General features: G+C 48.7%; 1 protein-coding gene across 3 annotated transcripts in view; it reads left to right on the top strand.

Moving 5' to 3' along the window:
* Positions 1-14741, top strand: part of STAB2 (stabilin 2) — a 126300-nt gene that overhangs the window by 98243 nt on the left and 13316 nt on the right. For all 3 annotated transcript variants that reach the window (XM_037067805.1, XM_037067806.1, XM_037067804.1), the window contains exons 51-59: positions 940-1116; positions 2442-2531; positions 4617-4763; positions 6069-6125; positions 7446-7572; positions 8889-9038; positions 10462-10566; positions 11873-11980; positions 13636-13829. In XM_037067805.1, the coding sequence (XP_036923700.1) occupies positions 940-1116; positions 2442-2531; positions 4617-4763; positions 6069-6125; positions 7446-7572; positions 8889-9038; positions 10462-10566; positions 11873-11980; positions 13636-13829 (1155 nt within the window). The remainder of the gene's footprint in view (positions 1-939; positions 1117-2441; positions 2532-4616; positions 4764-6068; positions 6126-7445; positions 7573-8888; positions 9039-10461; positions 10567-11872; positions 11981-13635; positions 13830-14741) is intronic.

The following is a 14741-nucleotide window of genomic DNA, read 5'->3' on the forward strand; positions in this document are numbered from 1 at the left end:
AAACCACATCTTTCTGATTTCAGAGCCTGTTCACACAAATTGAGTAGAAAAACTTCTACTCAATATTTGTTTAAACAAATATTGCAGAGGATCGGGGGTTTCCAAGCCCCCTCTCCTCCTCCTGCTTCCAAGGAGTCCCAGGAGGGCTCTAAGAACCCTGGCTCCCCCTCCAACCCCCTCCCTCCCACGCCACAGCCCCATCTAGGACTCTCTGTTGACCAAGGAATTTCCAGACCATCTGGGGCTCACACTCTCTGGGCAGCCTTTAAGAAATGGAGATTTCAAGATGTTCCAACTGAGAATCCCAGGGATGTTACAGACCAGTAATCGTTGCTCACCCACTCCCTCCCAAAACCTTAGGGCCCCCACCACACCTGGGCATCAGGTCTGGTTGAACACAGGCTTTTACGGTAAGTTGGGAAATCTCTTTCGGGTTGACTGAAAGGGAATAATAAAACCTACTTCACAAGGTTGTTAGAAAAATTACAAGAAAAAAAATGTATATGATGCACCCAGATTGCAGAAAGCTCTGTGATGATCCCTCTGCATTCATCTGGCAATTTCTTTTTTGGGTCTATGCGATCTAGAAATCTTATAAATGCACAGAAATATCTCAGTAGTGGATAGGTTTTACTTTTGTAAATGAAATATGAGAAAAGTACTAAGTGTGTCTTCCAGAAATTAAAGTATTTGATCAAGAGTAGTAAAAAGAAAAAAAAATTGTAAGATGCTCACTAAAGTTAATTTTCCTATTAACAAAGCTCAGAATTTGACTTCCTGTTTTGCTTTCTATGAAAATGAGGTTCCAAATAGCTGGAATATGATGGGCCTCTGGTTTCTGGCTGTGTCACGGGAGGTCATGGGGGGTGGGGACCAGCTGCCTTTAGTCCTCCCCCCAGACTGGGTTTTGCTGAGCATGTGACCAAACCTGTGTTTCAGGATGCTGGCTTGCTGAGCATCATCACTGACCCTATCCACACTCCAATCACTCTCTTCTGGCCCACGGACCAGGCCCTCCAAGCCCTATCCCCTGAGCAACAAGATTTCCTGTTCAACCAAGACAACAAGGACAAACTGAAGGAGTATCTAAAGTTCCACGTGATCCGAGATGCCAAGGTATCAGTGTTATGTCTTTATGCAGATGTGAGTGCAGGGGAGCCCAAGGGGTGACGCAGTCCAGGAACCGGGAGCAGCCCCTGCCCCACTGTGTCCTCTGACCGGCCGTCATGAATTGACCCCGGCAGTATACCACGCCTCATTCTGTTTCTCCCACCTGCCGGTGTCTTTCCAACTTTCACCAATACCCAAGAACAGCATGTCTGCCTTGTACAGCAGATCAGCTTTACCGCCTCCATCATTCACGTGGCAGAACAGCTGCTGACAGCAGTCCCCACGTGGGGTGTCTCCAGATGGACTCTCTCCCAGTTCCGCAATTCCAAGGCAAAGGGCTGACTCATGCACCCGCAGTCAGCTGTTCGTTGCTGAACCGGTCGACTGCACTCTGGGAATCGAGACCTTGCAGGAACGTGGCAGATCTCTCTAAAACCCTGGGTCCCCGACCAGGTTCAGTCCCATGTTCCTCTCTGGGACTGAATTTGTCCAATCCAAAAATGCCAAATGTCCAAATTTTGGTTAATTCGTAGGATCTGAATTAGTTTCCCGGGGCCACTGTAACAAACTACCACAAACTGGGTGACTCGGAACAACAGGAATTGATTCTCTCTGAGTTCTGGAGGCCGGATGTTGGAAATCAAGATGCTGATAAGGTTGTCCCTTCTCGAGGCTCTAGCAGACAGTCTGCTCTGCACTCCCCTCCTAGCGCCTGGGTGCTGCCGATCCTCAGCACTCCTGGGCTTGTAGCCACGCCCCACCAGCCTCTGCCGCTATTGTCACAAGGCCGTCTTCTCCCTGCGTGTTTCTGTGTCTTCACAGGGCATTCTCTTCTCTCTTCTTACAAGGACACCAGTCACACGGGATTAAAGGCCCACTCTAGTTGAGTGTGATTTCATCTCGGCTCATTGCATCTGCAATGGTCTTATTTCTAACTAAGATCACATCCTAAATGAGTGGGGTCAGGACTCTGACTTTGGGGTGGGGGCACAACTCTACCCGTAACAGTGCCATCTCCCTCACCCGCTCATCCTGCCGTTGGCTTCACACACCAAGGGAGCACCTTCCGTGGCCTCCCAGGCACACATGGGGGACGGAAGGGTGACCGCACCAGAGCCAGCTGTTGGAAACTCTCCCTGCGGAAAGACTTTCCCAGCTCCAGAGGGCCTGTGATCATTATTCTTTTTGACTATACCTGCTGTCATTTTGAAGCTGGAGTTATTAGAACTCTTGGAAACACTTGTGTCTGGATTTGGTTTGTTGGCAAAGATCCTTTGGGCCCTTCCCCAGCCCAAATTCGGGGTATTAATATGGCATCCTCGCTGCCACAGGTGTTAGCGGTGGACCTCCCCAGATACGGCTTCCTGAAGACCCTGCAAGGCTCAGAGCTGAGTGTGCAGTGCGGAGCTGACAGGAACATCGTGAGTGTTGTCGGACCGGTGGGGGCTGTGAACACACTGTCGGCGTCCCCCACTGCTCCCCTTTCAATATGTTCATCTTTTTTTCCCATCGCTGACAGCAAGCTCTTTTCCCTCACTGCCTTGAGAGGTATTTCCCTGAGAGTAAGTGGATGTGGAAAACCGGATACACCCTGGCCCACCTATGCCCTGGGAGCAGGCATCAAGGAGCCCCCTCCCTTGCACATGTGGAAAGCAGCTTTTAGGGTTAGTTGGTTAGTTAGTTGGTTAGTTAGTTAGTTAGTTATTGGTGGAGCATTTATTTTCCAGTGTGAGACACTTCCCTGAAGCAGAAAAGGACACTCATTCCTTCCCTTTTCTTCCTAGCCTCCCTGTGGCCTCGTCTCCAGCCCTCTCTTGGTCAGAATCAGCTCCCAGCTATTGCTTCTTAAATCAGTCAACAGAGTGAAAGTTTGCAATTTCCACCTGCCCTGGCTGGTTCCTGAACCATTTGACCTTCCTCTACTTCCCTATGATGAATGGATGTGATAGGATAATAGTAGCTACATCCTATATCTTGCATATAAAGGAAAACCCAAAATGACAATGACTTAAATATATAAGGGTTTATCTCTTTTATAAAAGAAATAGGGAGGTGGTCCATCCAGAGCTAGTATGATGGCTCAGTAGGAGAGCTCCTTTCATCTTTCTGCTCTTTGCCACATGTTTTCTGCTGCAAAGTAACCTCAGGGTCCAACATAGCTACTGGAGCTCCAGCCATCACATCCACTTTCCAGGTAGTAAGGAAGAGAAATAGCGAAAGGGATACAGCTTCCAGATGAGTTGATTTCCTTCAAAGAGCCTTCTGGGAAGGCCCATACAACTTTCTGTTTATAACTAACGACCAGCCTGAATCCCTTTGGTGTTTGGATTGGAATTGCATTGAATTTATAACTGAATATGAAGAATGTTAGCATATTTACATTCCAGCTTCTGGAAAGTTACCCAGTGTATTCACTCTGGGCATTGGCTGTACTATCTTCATAGACGAAAGTGGATGCCAGTCAAAGAAGTATCATAAGAATCCCCACTGCTCGTTCCATGGGCTAATACAGCTTTTAGAGAATTTTGCAATGTATTGTTTAGTTTGATCTTTATAACAACCCTATGTAATGGAATCATTAATCCTATGTACCTGGTAAGTAAAACTAAACCTCAGAGAAGCCCGCCGACTTGCCCAGCCACACAGTGATGAGTAGCACTGGGGGAATTTAACCAGTTTTCCAGTGTTCTTTCCACTGAATCGCATTGTGTCCATTGCATCATAGATGCTGAGGTTTATCTTTTTTTCCTTTTCAAGCAACTTTCTAAAAATTTTTTACTTCCTGTGGGGGAGGGATGTACCCATCAACCTTGCTGGGTGGACCTTATGAGGAAAAGTGCCAGGACAGTTGCAGCACAAAACAAAGTAACGCATCTAAAGCCCAATGTAGACAACACGTAGCACATTTGAAGAAAAAGTTACCATTTTCAGTACAAAGGTGAAGTCCATCACTGTATCTCCTGGAAAGTTGTGTCAGGTACTTTGCTGGACGCTGGCACTGAATAAGAACACTGGGTTACTGCACAGGGAGTGGCCATATCAACAAAGTTTATCCTGAACCACAGCCGGCTCACCCCTTCTCCGCTGTGTCACCTCCCCACCACTGTTTCTGCTGTGCACAGACGGTGCTGCAGAGTGGCCAAGTGTGGGCGCGGGGGCCGACTGCCTGGTGTGAATGCCTGTACCACCGCTTCCTGCTCAGTGATCTTGGGCAAGTTATTCAACCTCTCGCTGCCTCAGTTTCCTTACCTGGAAACGGAATGCTAGCAATAGTAGCTACATCCTAGGGTTGTTGGGAGGAATAAAAGGATTTGCACAGGTAGAGCACATAGAACTGTACTTGGCACATAACATGCACTGAGTGTTCGAGATATACAAATATATATCTCAGTTCTTTCCGAGTCTTGCAAGTGCTGGCTACATTATACGGCCTAGGAAGAAAAGAAATCTAAGAACGATTGTTGAGTCTCTCCCTCTGCTTCTCTTTCTCCCCACCCCCCTCCCAGGGTGACCTCTTCCTGAATGGCCAAACGTGCAGAATTATACAACGGGAGCTCTTATTTGACCTGGGTGTGGCCTATGGCATTGACTGTCTGCTGATTAACCCCACCCTAGGGGGACGCTGTGACACTTTTACTACGTTCAACATCTCGGTCAGTCCTAAAAACACTTAACCCTTACTGTGGGGAGAGAACCTTGAGCCAAAGAACAGCCCTCATGATCCAGCACAGGCTTTGCTATAAAACTTCTGGGGCCAGTCCCCCGTGAGCCTGAGACCCAAGAGGTCAGAGGCTAGATGACAGGGTTCTTCAGGTTCTCAATCAACAAGCATCTACCTAGCCCTGAGCAGGCCTCGCAAATGTTCATTTACCCACCCACCCACCCCTCCATTCCTGCCCTTGCCATTAGGGAAACATCCCCGGGTGCCACACATGTGCCTTGCCAGTCACTTCCAAATCCACCCATCCATTCAGCTGTTCACTCATGTATTCAACAAACATGTTTTGAGCTTCTGCTATATTAAACCACATGACATTGCCATATTTAACGGGCTGTGACTGCAGACATGGCAATTGGACAGGGTTCAATCTAATGCTTCATGCCACCCACACCTCCATGCACTTGCTCAGTCAGCAACAACCCTGGCTGAACTTCTATTTTAGGCCCTGCACTGGATGGGGCCTTTTCCTATCTCACACTTACTCATCCACCCAGGACCACTTTTTGAGCTTGGCTCAATGCTCCTCTCGTCCCTACAGTAATCCAATAATAGAAGTAGACATCATCAACTCTAGTACACGGATTTAAAAATTGGGTCTCAAAGAGGTGAAGTGACTTACGTGGCAAAGTCTGTCACCAGTTGATTTGGTATCTGGCAACATGTAGGCATTCATGAATACCCCCAATCAGTGGGGTGCCTGTCCGCCAGAGTTGGAGACGGAAACCCAGGTGTTGCTGCGGAGGCGGTGGCCTTCTTAACTTCCAAAGTATATTCACGCACGTTTTTTCAGTTAATCGTTTTTTCTCGCCAATTCCCTGAAGATTAAATAGCATCAAGAATTATCATCCCGGTTTTATAGATCAGAAACCTAGGGATCAAAGAGTGTGATTTTCCAGAAGCACCCCAGCAGGTCTGTAACAGTACTGACTCCTGTGTCCACGGTCCCCACTGTGTACCACAAGCCTGTGTGAGGCTGCCCCAGTCCACCCCCACCGAGCAGGGGACTTTTCATCTCCAAGAACTAGACAAGGAACTGAGGTCCAAGGCAGAAGGTGTGGACCCTGAGAATTCTCCATGGCAAAGTTGCCATGTGTTTACTTTTATTTTATTGGCCATAGCCAGAGTCTTAATCAAGATTCAGGTCTTAGTCAAGTCACCGAGACATTCACCAGGGGCATTTCCTTGTGTTTCCCAATATTCTAGATTTTTAAGTGATTTTTTTTTCCTTGCCTCCTAGGGGGATTGTGGGAGCTGTTCCTATACTCCCAGCTGCCCCAGGTGGACGAAACCAAAGGTAATTATGAACGCAGAGATGACACTCACAGAGCAATAGGTCCATTTCATGATCAGACCCTAGTCTTCTGGTAGGCGTGTGCATGCATTGTATAACTATAATTTGTACCATACTTTTCAACCAGGCCAATGGGTGAGAGATGAACATTCTTTTTTCTTAAACATGTTTTAAAGATTTTACTTATTTATTTTTAGAGGGAGGGGAAGGGAGGGAAAAAGAGAGGGAGGGAAGCATCCATGTGCGATCAGTTGCTTCTGGCATGCCCCCAACTGGGGACCTGGCCTGCAACCCAGGCATGTGCCCTGACTGGGTATTGAACCAGCAACCTTTTCGTTCACAAGCGAGCACTCGATCCACTAAGCTATGACAGCCAGGGTGAGAAATGAACATTCTTAACCCAGGCAACCTATCAACCCACTACCTGTCTTCTAGGCACTGTCCAGAAAAGTCATGGAACTGTAGACCTAGAAGGGACTTCAAAGATAATTATAATGATGGAAATAACAGCTGGATTTGGCTAGCTGCTATTCATGTCCCTATTCTTCATTATAACACTCATAAGAAGCTATTATCATCTCCACTTATGAAAAATATGCATGTCATAGAGGGTAAGCAACCAGCCAAGATCACGCAGCTTGTCAGGAGCAAAGCTAACAGTGGAGTCCAGAAAGCAATGTAGAAGTAATGATTTAGTCAATGAGCTTTGGAGTTGGTAGATATGGTGTCGTATCTCAGTGGGTAATCTTTGGCAAATCACACAATCTAAAATAGTTCTGTAAAATAGAGCTAATAACTATGCAATATAGGGGTATTAGGAAAAGTAAGTTTTAAAATGTGAGCACAGAGCTTGCCATATACCAAGTGTTCATTAATTACTGGTTTTATTACTGAGCCAAGTTCTCAGTGAAAAAGAACTTTGGCTTATCCCAAAGCCAAGTTCTTTCTATTCTACTAGGAAAACCTCTAACGAAAACACTCTTGCAAAACAAGATGTAACTCCTGCTTTCCCTTCCCAGGTCTTGCCTGATAGCAAGACCCCTCCCATGACAGACAGCTGCCTGGCCACGCCCCACCCTCTCACCAAGCAACCACATGCTTTGCAAACACCCTAAGGGCCTTGAGACTGGAGAGAAGTCTTTCTTGCCTGCACCCTCCCCCTTCATTTGCCTGTCTAGGGCTCCAAGAAAAGAATTCTCGGGAAAGACCATTGAGTCCCATTTTCCACTTGGGCACTACCAGACCCCCTACTCGGAGCAGGCTAGCGCCTGGGAGCCCAAGTTCAGGCTTGGAAGGCCGAGGGATGTTGTTCTCTTCCTGTAGGGCGTGAAGCAGAGGTGCCTATACAACCTGTCCTTCAAGAGTAACGTGGAAGGCTGCCGGCAGCAGTGTGCCCTGGTGATCCAGGTGTCCAGGTGCTGCAAGGGCTACTTCGGGAGAGACTGCCAGGGTGAGGGCACCTCTCCGCACGTGAGAGTCCGAGTGGATTGCACGATCGCTGTGCAGCATTCGGAAGTTTTGACAGTGCTGAAGTTATGACGTGTGTATGTGGGGGAGGTGGTGGGGCACATCCTCTGAACGGCGCCTCTAAGATCCCAAAGCAATCATTCCGAATAGCTGTGTAGCTTTTCTTCCACTTTTCTCTCTTGCGCTACTTTGTTTTTGACAGAGTTGAGAGTCTACTCAGCTCTGTGCACGGACTGTGATTGTGTAGCAGGCATCTGTGCCTCTCACTATAGCATAAGACACGCCCCATGTACGGTGCTACGAACACCAGATTTCATTTATTACCCTAGTCCATGACAGGATAAGCACGTGGATTTAAATAATCTCACAGAATTCTACCCTGGCACAGTGCCATACTAATATGATATGTTTGGGCCATTATTTACGGAATACCCCCCTGGTATTGGGTACATAGCATTGCCCCCCACCCTTATCTTACCAGGAAATGGAGGCCCATCCTGAAACCCCTGTGTCTAGGGACAACTCCTGGCCAGTAACCCATCAGCAACAGTGGCATAACAGATGTCATGGCACCTCCCATTGGCCATGCACTGTTTTGAGTAAACACTCCACGTGAGTGCTACCTCCCACATGTATAATTATACGTCACCCCAAAACAATCCCTAAGACCTAGATTATGTTGTTATCTCCATTCTACAGATGATAAAATGGAGGCACGGGGAGGATAAGAAGCAAGCCCAAGGTCCCGCAATGCGTTTGTTTGTAGAAGCCAGGATGTTAACTACCAGGCATACTCTGTTTACTCTGGTTCAGCTGAGAAGATTCTGGGCTGGAGGTCTCTGCAATCACTCCATCCCTGAAGTGTGGACAGTCACAAAACTCAGTGCCATCCCTTATATTTGTTCAGTGCTTTAGATTTTTAAATTGTTCTCAGTTGTACTACCTCATGTGACCCTCGTGCCATAATGTGGTGTAGGACATTATATCATGATCAATATCCTCTAGAGCTAAGAGAACTGACCCTCAGAGTGAGTTCGTTATTCAGCCCAGATCTACTCAGGCCAGGTCTCCTGACTCCCAAGTGCCATGCACAGTTCAGGGCATCACCCTGCTGAGGAGAGCACATCAGATGCATTTAAAGTCACGCCCCCTAAACATCGAGACACTATGTGGGTGTGCCTCTAGGGCCACCATCCCTCTGGGCTGATGGAGGTCGAAACCCACAGCTGAGGATGGGTCAGCAGCACCTTTACAAATTCTGGGGAGACTGCTGAGTCCCTGCTATCTCATCCCTTCCAGCCTGCCCTGGAGGAGCGGAGACCCCGTGTAATAACCGGGGCATCTGCCTTGATCGGTACTCAGCCACGGGAGAGTGTAAATGCAACACCGGCTTCAACGGGACCGCGTGTGAGCTGTGCTGGCCAGGGAGATTCGGGCCTGACTGTCAGCGTATGTGACACCTCTGCCCCTGCTGTTTCCTGTTCCACACCATCCTGCTCACCTGAAACCATCCTTCTTCCCCCCTCTCGCTGACACACGCCCCCCCGCCCAGGTCTACTAGCCCTTACATGCTTTTTCCCTCCTTGGATGTACTCCCAGTTCCATCTGCTGAAAGAGCTTCATCTCTAAGGAGTAAAGCTCACACCCCTGCAGCCTCCAAGGCAAGCAGCATTCATTCATTCGGTTATTTGACCAACATATATCACTCAGTCCTTATTAATACCGATAGCTAATAGTTTATGGAGTGCATACTATGTACCAGGCAGATATGTTTTACCAGTGAATTCTCACAGTAACACTGAGATCAGTACTGTTATCCTTCCCACTTAGCGGATGAGGAAACAGAGACACAAAGAGGCTCATTGACTTGCTCAACAGCCAGGAATGGTTCTAAGATGTAAGGTTACAGTGGTCTAGGAGGGGCAAAATCCCAGCTCTCAGAGAGTATGCATTCAAAGGGAGGAAACAGACAAGAACTGCAGAAACGAAACTAGTTGTCAAGGTATAAACAAAAAGAAGCAGGTAAATCGAATGGTGGAAGAGAGATGAGCAAGGGCAAAGCCCCTGAGGCAGGAGCAGGCGTGGCCTGAAGCAAACAGCAAAGAGGCCAGAGCGCCTGAGCACAGTGAGCAGAGAAGGGAGGGAGGAATGAAACCTGAAGGTTGCTGGGGGCCAAGTCACATGGGAGCTGCTTGGGCAGAGAAAGAACCACAGCGTCTATTCTGTGTGATGGGTGGCCAGTGGAGGGCTATGAGTGGAGAAGCGTCACGTGCAGATTAGAAGGGATCACTCCAGCTGCCCCATGGAGAACACACTGCAGGGAGCAGGTGCAGAGGCCGGGTCACCTCGAGGGAAGCTAATGCCACAATCTCGGTGAAGCGCTGGAGCTGGTGCTGCCTTGGGCTATGGTGGTAGAGCTGGGGGTGGCGAGAAGTGGAAGAGTTGGTACATATCTTGCAGATTTTACTGTTAAATCAGCTTCTCTGTTAGGAGGCCCCAGATAAGCTTCTCTCCCCCTCCTACCCTGTTACATACCCCGTCACATTCGCTGCTTCTGTGTTTATGATACTCCCCATATTTATAAGTACGTGTTCAATAGCTAGCCACTCCTACTGTAAGCTCCATGGACCTGGGACCTTATGTCTTATGTTTTCCAGCATCACCTCATTGCCTAGCAGTGTCTGTCCTGGGAGAGCCACTGAATAAGTGATCTTTTGAATGTGTGGACGGGTGAGTGGATGAATGAGTGACTGTGGCATGAGGAAGGTGCCTCCCACATTGGCAACACGGCCAACAGGTTGGTTGTGAGCGGGTTGGTTGGATTTCAAACTCCGATCCCTGATTACTGATCACTCTGCAATTTGCTTTACAGCCTGTGGCTGCTCAGACCACGGCCAGTGTGACGAGGGGATCACGGGCTCTGGGCAGTGCCTCTGTGAAGCAGGGTGGACCGGCCGCTTCTGTGACACACAGACAGGTCTGTCATGGGAGTGGGCAGCCACCAGCAGCCCCAGGCTGTAGGGGACCCAGCTGAGAGCTTCTAACTGAGGTTGGGTTTGAGCAACACCTGGGCAAGAAAAAAGACAAGATAGGTGTTCCCTTTCCCACGTGGAAAAGATGGTGTGACTATGCAGCCCCAAGCCTCAGGAGGCGTGGTGGCTTGAAGGGAAAGTAGATGAACATACTGAATTCAGTGAAACTGGTGTACAATCACAGAAGGACCCCCCTCAGTTACGGAATGCGGAATGGGGCAGGAACGGCCCCTCGGGATCGTGGCCCTGGGCCCAGGGGCTGAGTGGTTTCACAGAAAAGGCACAGTCTGGAATCCCCCGCCTGACCCCGACTCTGCTCCTATCCAGACAATGGCCCCAGATCACCCGCCTGCTCTGAGGCTCGATGTGCTCATCCTTGTAAAGAAGTGTGTGTGTGTGTGTGTGTTACACATTTTGCAGTGAGAACATGGTTGTGAGGGTCGGAGGTCATGGTTTGAAGTGCCCGGCATATATGGGCCCTTACAAACAGTAGCTGCCATTATCACGCCCTCGTTGTCATTGTCATCGTTGACTTGATACTTACTGAGCAGTCATTTTTCTGAGGCCTCCCTTGTGCCAAGGAAGGGTGTTTCAACAGCCTTCAATGTTCCAACACATTGCTGGTAGAAGGTCTGAGACATAAAGTTTGAACTGTCTCATGTGAACCACTGTTATTTCATCCTCCCTGGGGTTCCAAAGGCAGATTAGGCTCCTCTGCTGGGCTTGGCAACCTGAAATTCCAGAATTCCAACAATGCCCTTAATTCAGTTCCGCTTCCTCCCTCCTCCTGCTCCTCTAACCCCTGACTGCCTCATGGCTTCACGTGGTCTATCGATGCCACAGCCCCATCCGATCCCCAAAGCTCCAGACCTCCACCTCCATGGAATGTCTCCTCCAACTGAACCATCTCCATCTGGAACCCCATGCCCTTAGGACCAGAGAAGTAATCTGCCAAGTTCACCTCTATTAGCAAACTTTGAAGTATGCAGTTTTCATTGGTTGCCCCCCAGAATAACATAATTGCATTTTAATCTGATTAACATTGCAGAGATAATGTCTTAATATAAAGGAGTGATTCCAGAATCTCTGAATCTCTAGGCAAGATTAGCAAAGCACCCCACCTTCCCGCTAGGTAGGGACCCGTTTGAAACACAGTGACAGCCCAGAGACAGAATCTTGGGGAGACGTGTTCAGTGGGTCTCAACTCTCCTCACCGTGACTCAAGATGAACGGTAACCTTTTCCTTTGTAGTTTTGCCCCCCGTGTGCACGCCTCCTTGTTCTGCTTATGCTACCTGTAAGGAGAACAATACGTGTGAGTGCAACCTGAATTACGAAGGTGACGGAGTGACGTGCACAGGTGGGTTCCCTTTGCGCATGTGTGAAGCAGCAGCGCGACGTGGATGCGGAACGGAACTTGGTCACAGTGCCTGGGCTCCATCCTGGCCCTTCTATTCTACCTGGTCCCCTTGACAATACCTACCCTCCCTGCAACTCAGTTTCCTTAATGGGTTTGCTCACGCCTGAGGTCATTTTTTGAAATTGCTTCACAAACTGTGATGCACTTTATTTTATAGTGTTTGTCTAACTGTGTGAGTAATCCAGTCTTTCTTCAAATAACTCAGAAGATACACTCCAGTGTGAAAAAGGAAAGCTAAATCCACACATACCCTCACCACTCAGTGAGAACCACTCTGAACATTGCAATGTCTGTCTTTAGTAGCCAGGATATAGGTTCAGCCCCACAGAGGTCCAAAGGAACAGTGGCATTAAGAAGACTGATACTTCGTATTTAGATGTTCATTTTTATCTCACATAACAATTTGAATGGAGGCATCCAGGGCTAACACGGGTGTCACTCTGAAAGGTCATCTGGGATCCCAGGCTCCTTCTATCTTGTTGCTCTGCAGTCATGCAGTTGCCTTGCCCAAGATGGCCACCACCATAAGCACCTCCCAGGAAGCAGGGTGGAGACAGAGAGGAGGGAGATTTCAGGACACACCTAGTAGTTGCTAAAATCATGTCTGCTCCCATCTATTGGTTGGGCCCTCATTATCTGTCACTTCTAGCCTTGGGAAATGTAGTCTTTCATTGAGCAACCATGAGCCCAGCTAAAAATCTACTATTATATATAAAGGAGACAGTAGGAACCAGGGGTAAACTACCCTGGTACCAGGGGAAAGTAGGTCCTTTTTCATGAACAATTTATTCACAGGGATACAGACTTTCTTTACAAAAATGATATCTTGCTACACTGCTCTTTTGCAATCTGCCACAAGGCAGTCAGGAGTGGCACAAGGCCCCCTACAATGGCAACAAAGTCCCAGGGCTGCCTTTCTACTCTGCCATCCTTAGGGTGAAGCCTTGGGTCCTAATGTCCCCTAATGTGGTCTCAAGGGGCCACAAGGACTCTAGGCACAAAGGAAGGCAAGAGAAAGCAGATGGCTTTCCAGCTATTCCTGGGGTGAGAGCTAATCTATTATTGGGTTGAAATTTGGGGGATTGTGAAGACAAAGGTCCTAAGAGGCAGCATAGCACAGTGGGGACAGCACAAGCTTCAGAGTCAAACCAGCCCGGGTTTAAATCCCAGCTCTGCCTCATTCTCACTCTGCAAGTGTCAGTGTGTTCATCTGCAGAAAGGGGTACAACATCGACCTCACAGGCGTTCCCTACTGTGCCAGCTCGGCACACACGTGTACACATGTAACTGTCCTGATGTGAGAAACCCAAACTCACACAGAAAAGTGCCACCAAAGGAGAGCCTAGAAGTATGGGAAAGGGGCAGAGGTGGACAGATGTCACCAGGCCTGGTCTATGGGGTATTAACCACAGGATATTAGGTTCACAAACACTAGCACAGAGACCATGGGGCAGGGGGAGACAAGGTGCCAACCTGTTGGGGCCCGTTTACTCCCCCCAGTGCCCCTGGTCCCGTTCCTGGGGTGACCCATCCCCAATCGGAAGCCCCATATACACAGCCAGTGGCTCACGCAGCCCTCTCTCCTCCTCTTGCAGTTGTGGATTTCTGCAAACAGGACAACGGAGGGTGCGCAAAGGTCGCCAAGTGCTCCCAGAAGGACACAAAGGTCTCTTGCAGCTGCCCAAAGGGCTACACGGGGGATGGCCACAGCTGCTCAGAGATAGACCCCTGTGCGGACGGCCTCAATGGCGGATGTCATGAGCATGCCATCTGCAAGATGACCGGCCCCGTGAGTCTCTCTTCCCTGAGGAAATGTGAGAGATCAGCTTCTTGTGCCTCACTCAGCCTGGCTTCTCCACTCTGCTTCCCACTGGCCCCTTGCTAAGCTTTCTTCCCATCTCAGTCCATTTCTTATTAAGTCAGAAAGCCAAGGGCAAGGTGGCGTCCTCAGCCAGAAAAGGACATCATGGGAAACACTGGTGAAGTCCACATGAAGTCTATTGTTCAGTTCACAGTAAGGTACCGGCACTAATCTCTTAGCTTTGACAATCGTATTAAGGTGATGTAAGGTAGTAATTAGCATTAGGGGAATGGGTGGAGAGCGTATGGGAGGGCCTCTCCCTGCTGTCTTTGCAGCTTTTCTCTAAATCTAAAATTATTCTAACTAAAAATGTCATTAAACAAAAAGAGTTGGTTAAGTGGCAGGGAAAGTGCAGGTCTGGGCACCCGTGAGTCCTTTTAGAAGGGAATCAGCACCCAGAGCCCTGTGCATCTGGTGGGAAGAGAAACCGGTGGGAGACAATGTCCACTGAGGTTATAAATGTGAGCTTAGAGTCAGACAGCCTTTGAGTCTTAGCTCCAGGACTTCCATGCTGTGGGGCCTGGGGCTGGCTATTAATCTCCCTGAGCCTCAATTTCCTCACTTGCAAAGTGGGCCTAATAATAAGGCAGATCTCATAGGATTGTTGTGGGGATTAAGTGAGATCATTCATTGATTCAACAAAGGGTCACCCAGCACCTACTATGTGCTGTTGCTGGGGCCAGAGATGTCACAATGTAAAGCTTGTATGCAAGCAGAGGGAAGGGTGATGCTCGGTGCAGAAACAAACACACACGATCCTTTCAGAGAGCACCAAGAGTCAGGAAGAACCTAATCCAGCCAATGAGCAAGGAGGTACTGGGAGGGCCTCTCATTTCGGGG

This window comes from Sturnira hondurensis, unplaced genomic scaffold (assembly GCF_014824575.4).
Source record: "Sturnira hondurensis isolate 20B ecotype Veracruz unplaced genomic scaffold, ASM1482457v3 Scaffold0017436, whole genome shotgun sequence".
NCBI lineage: Eukaryota > Metazoa > Chordata > Mammalia > Chiroptera > Phyllostomidae > Sturnira > Sturnira hondurensis.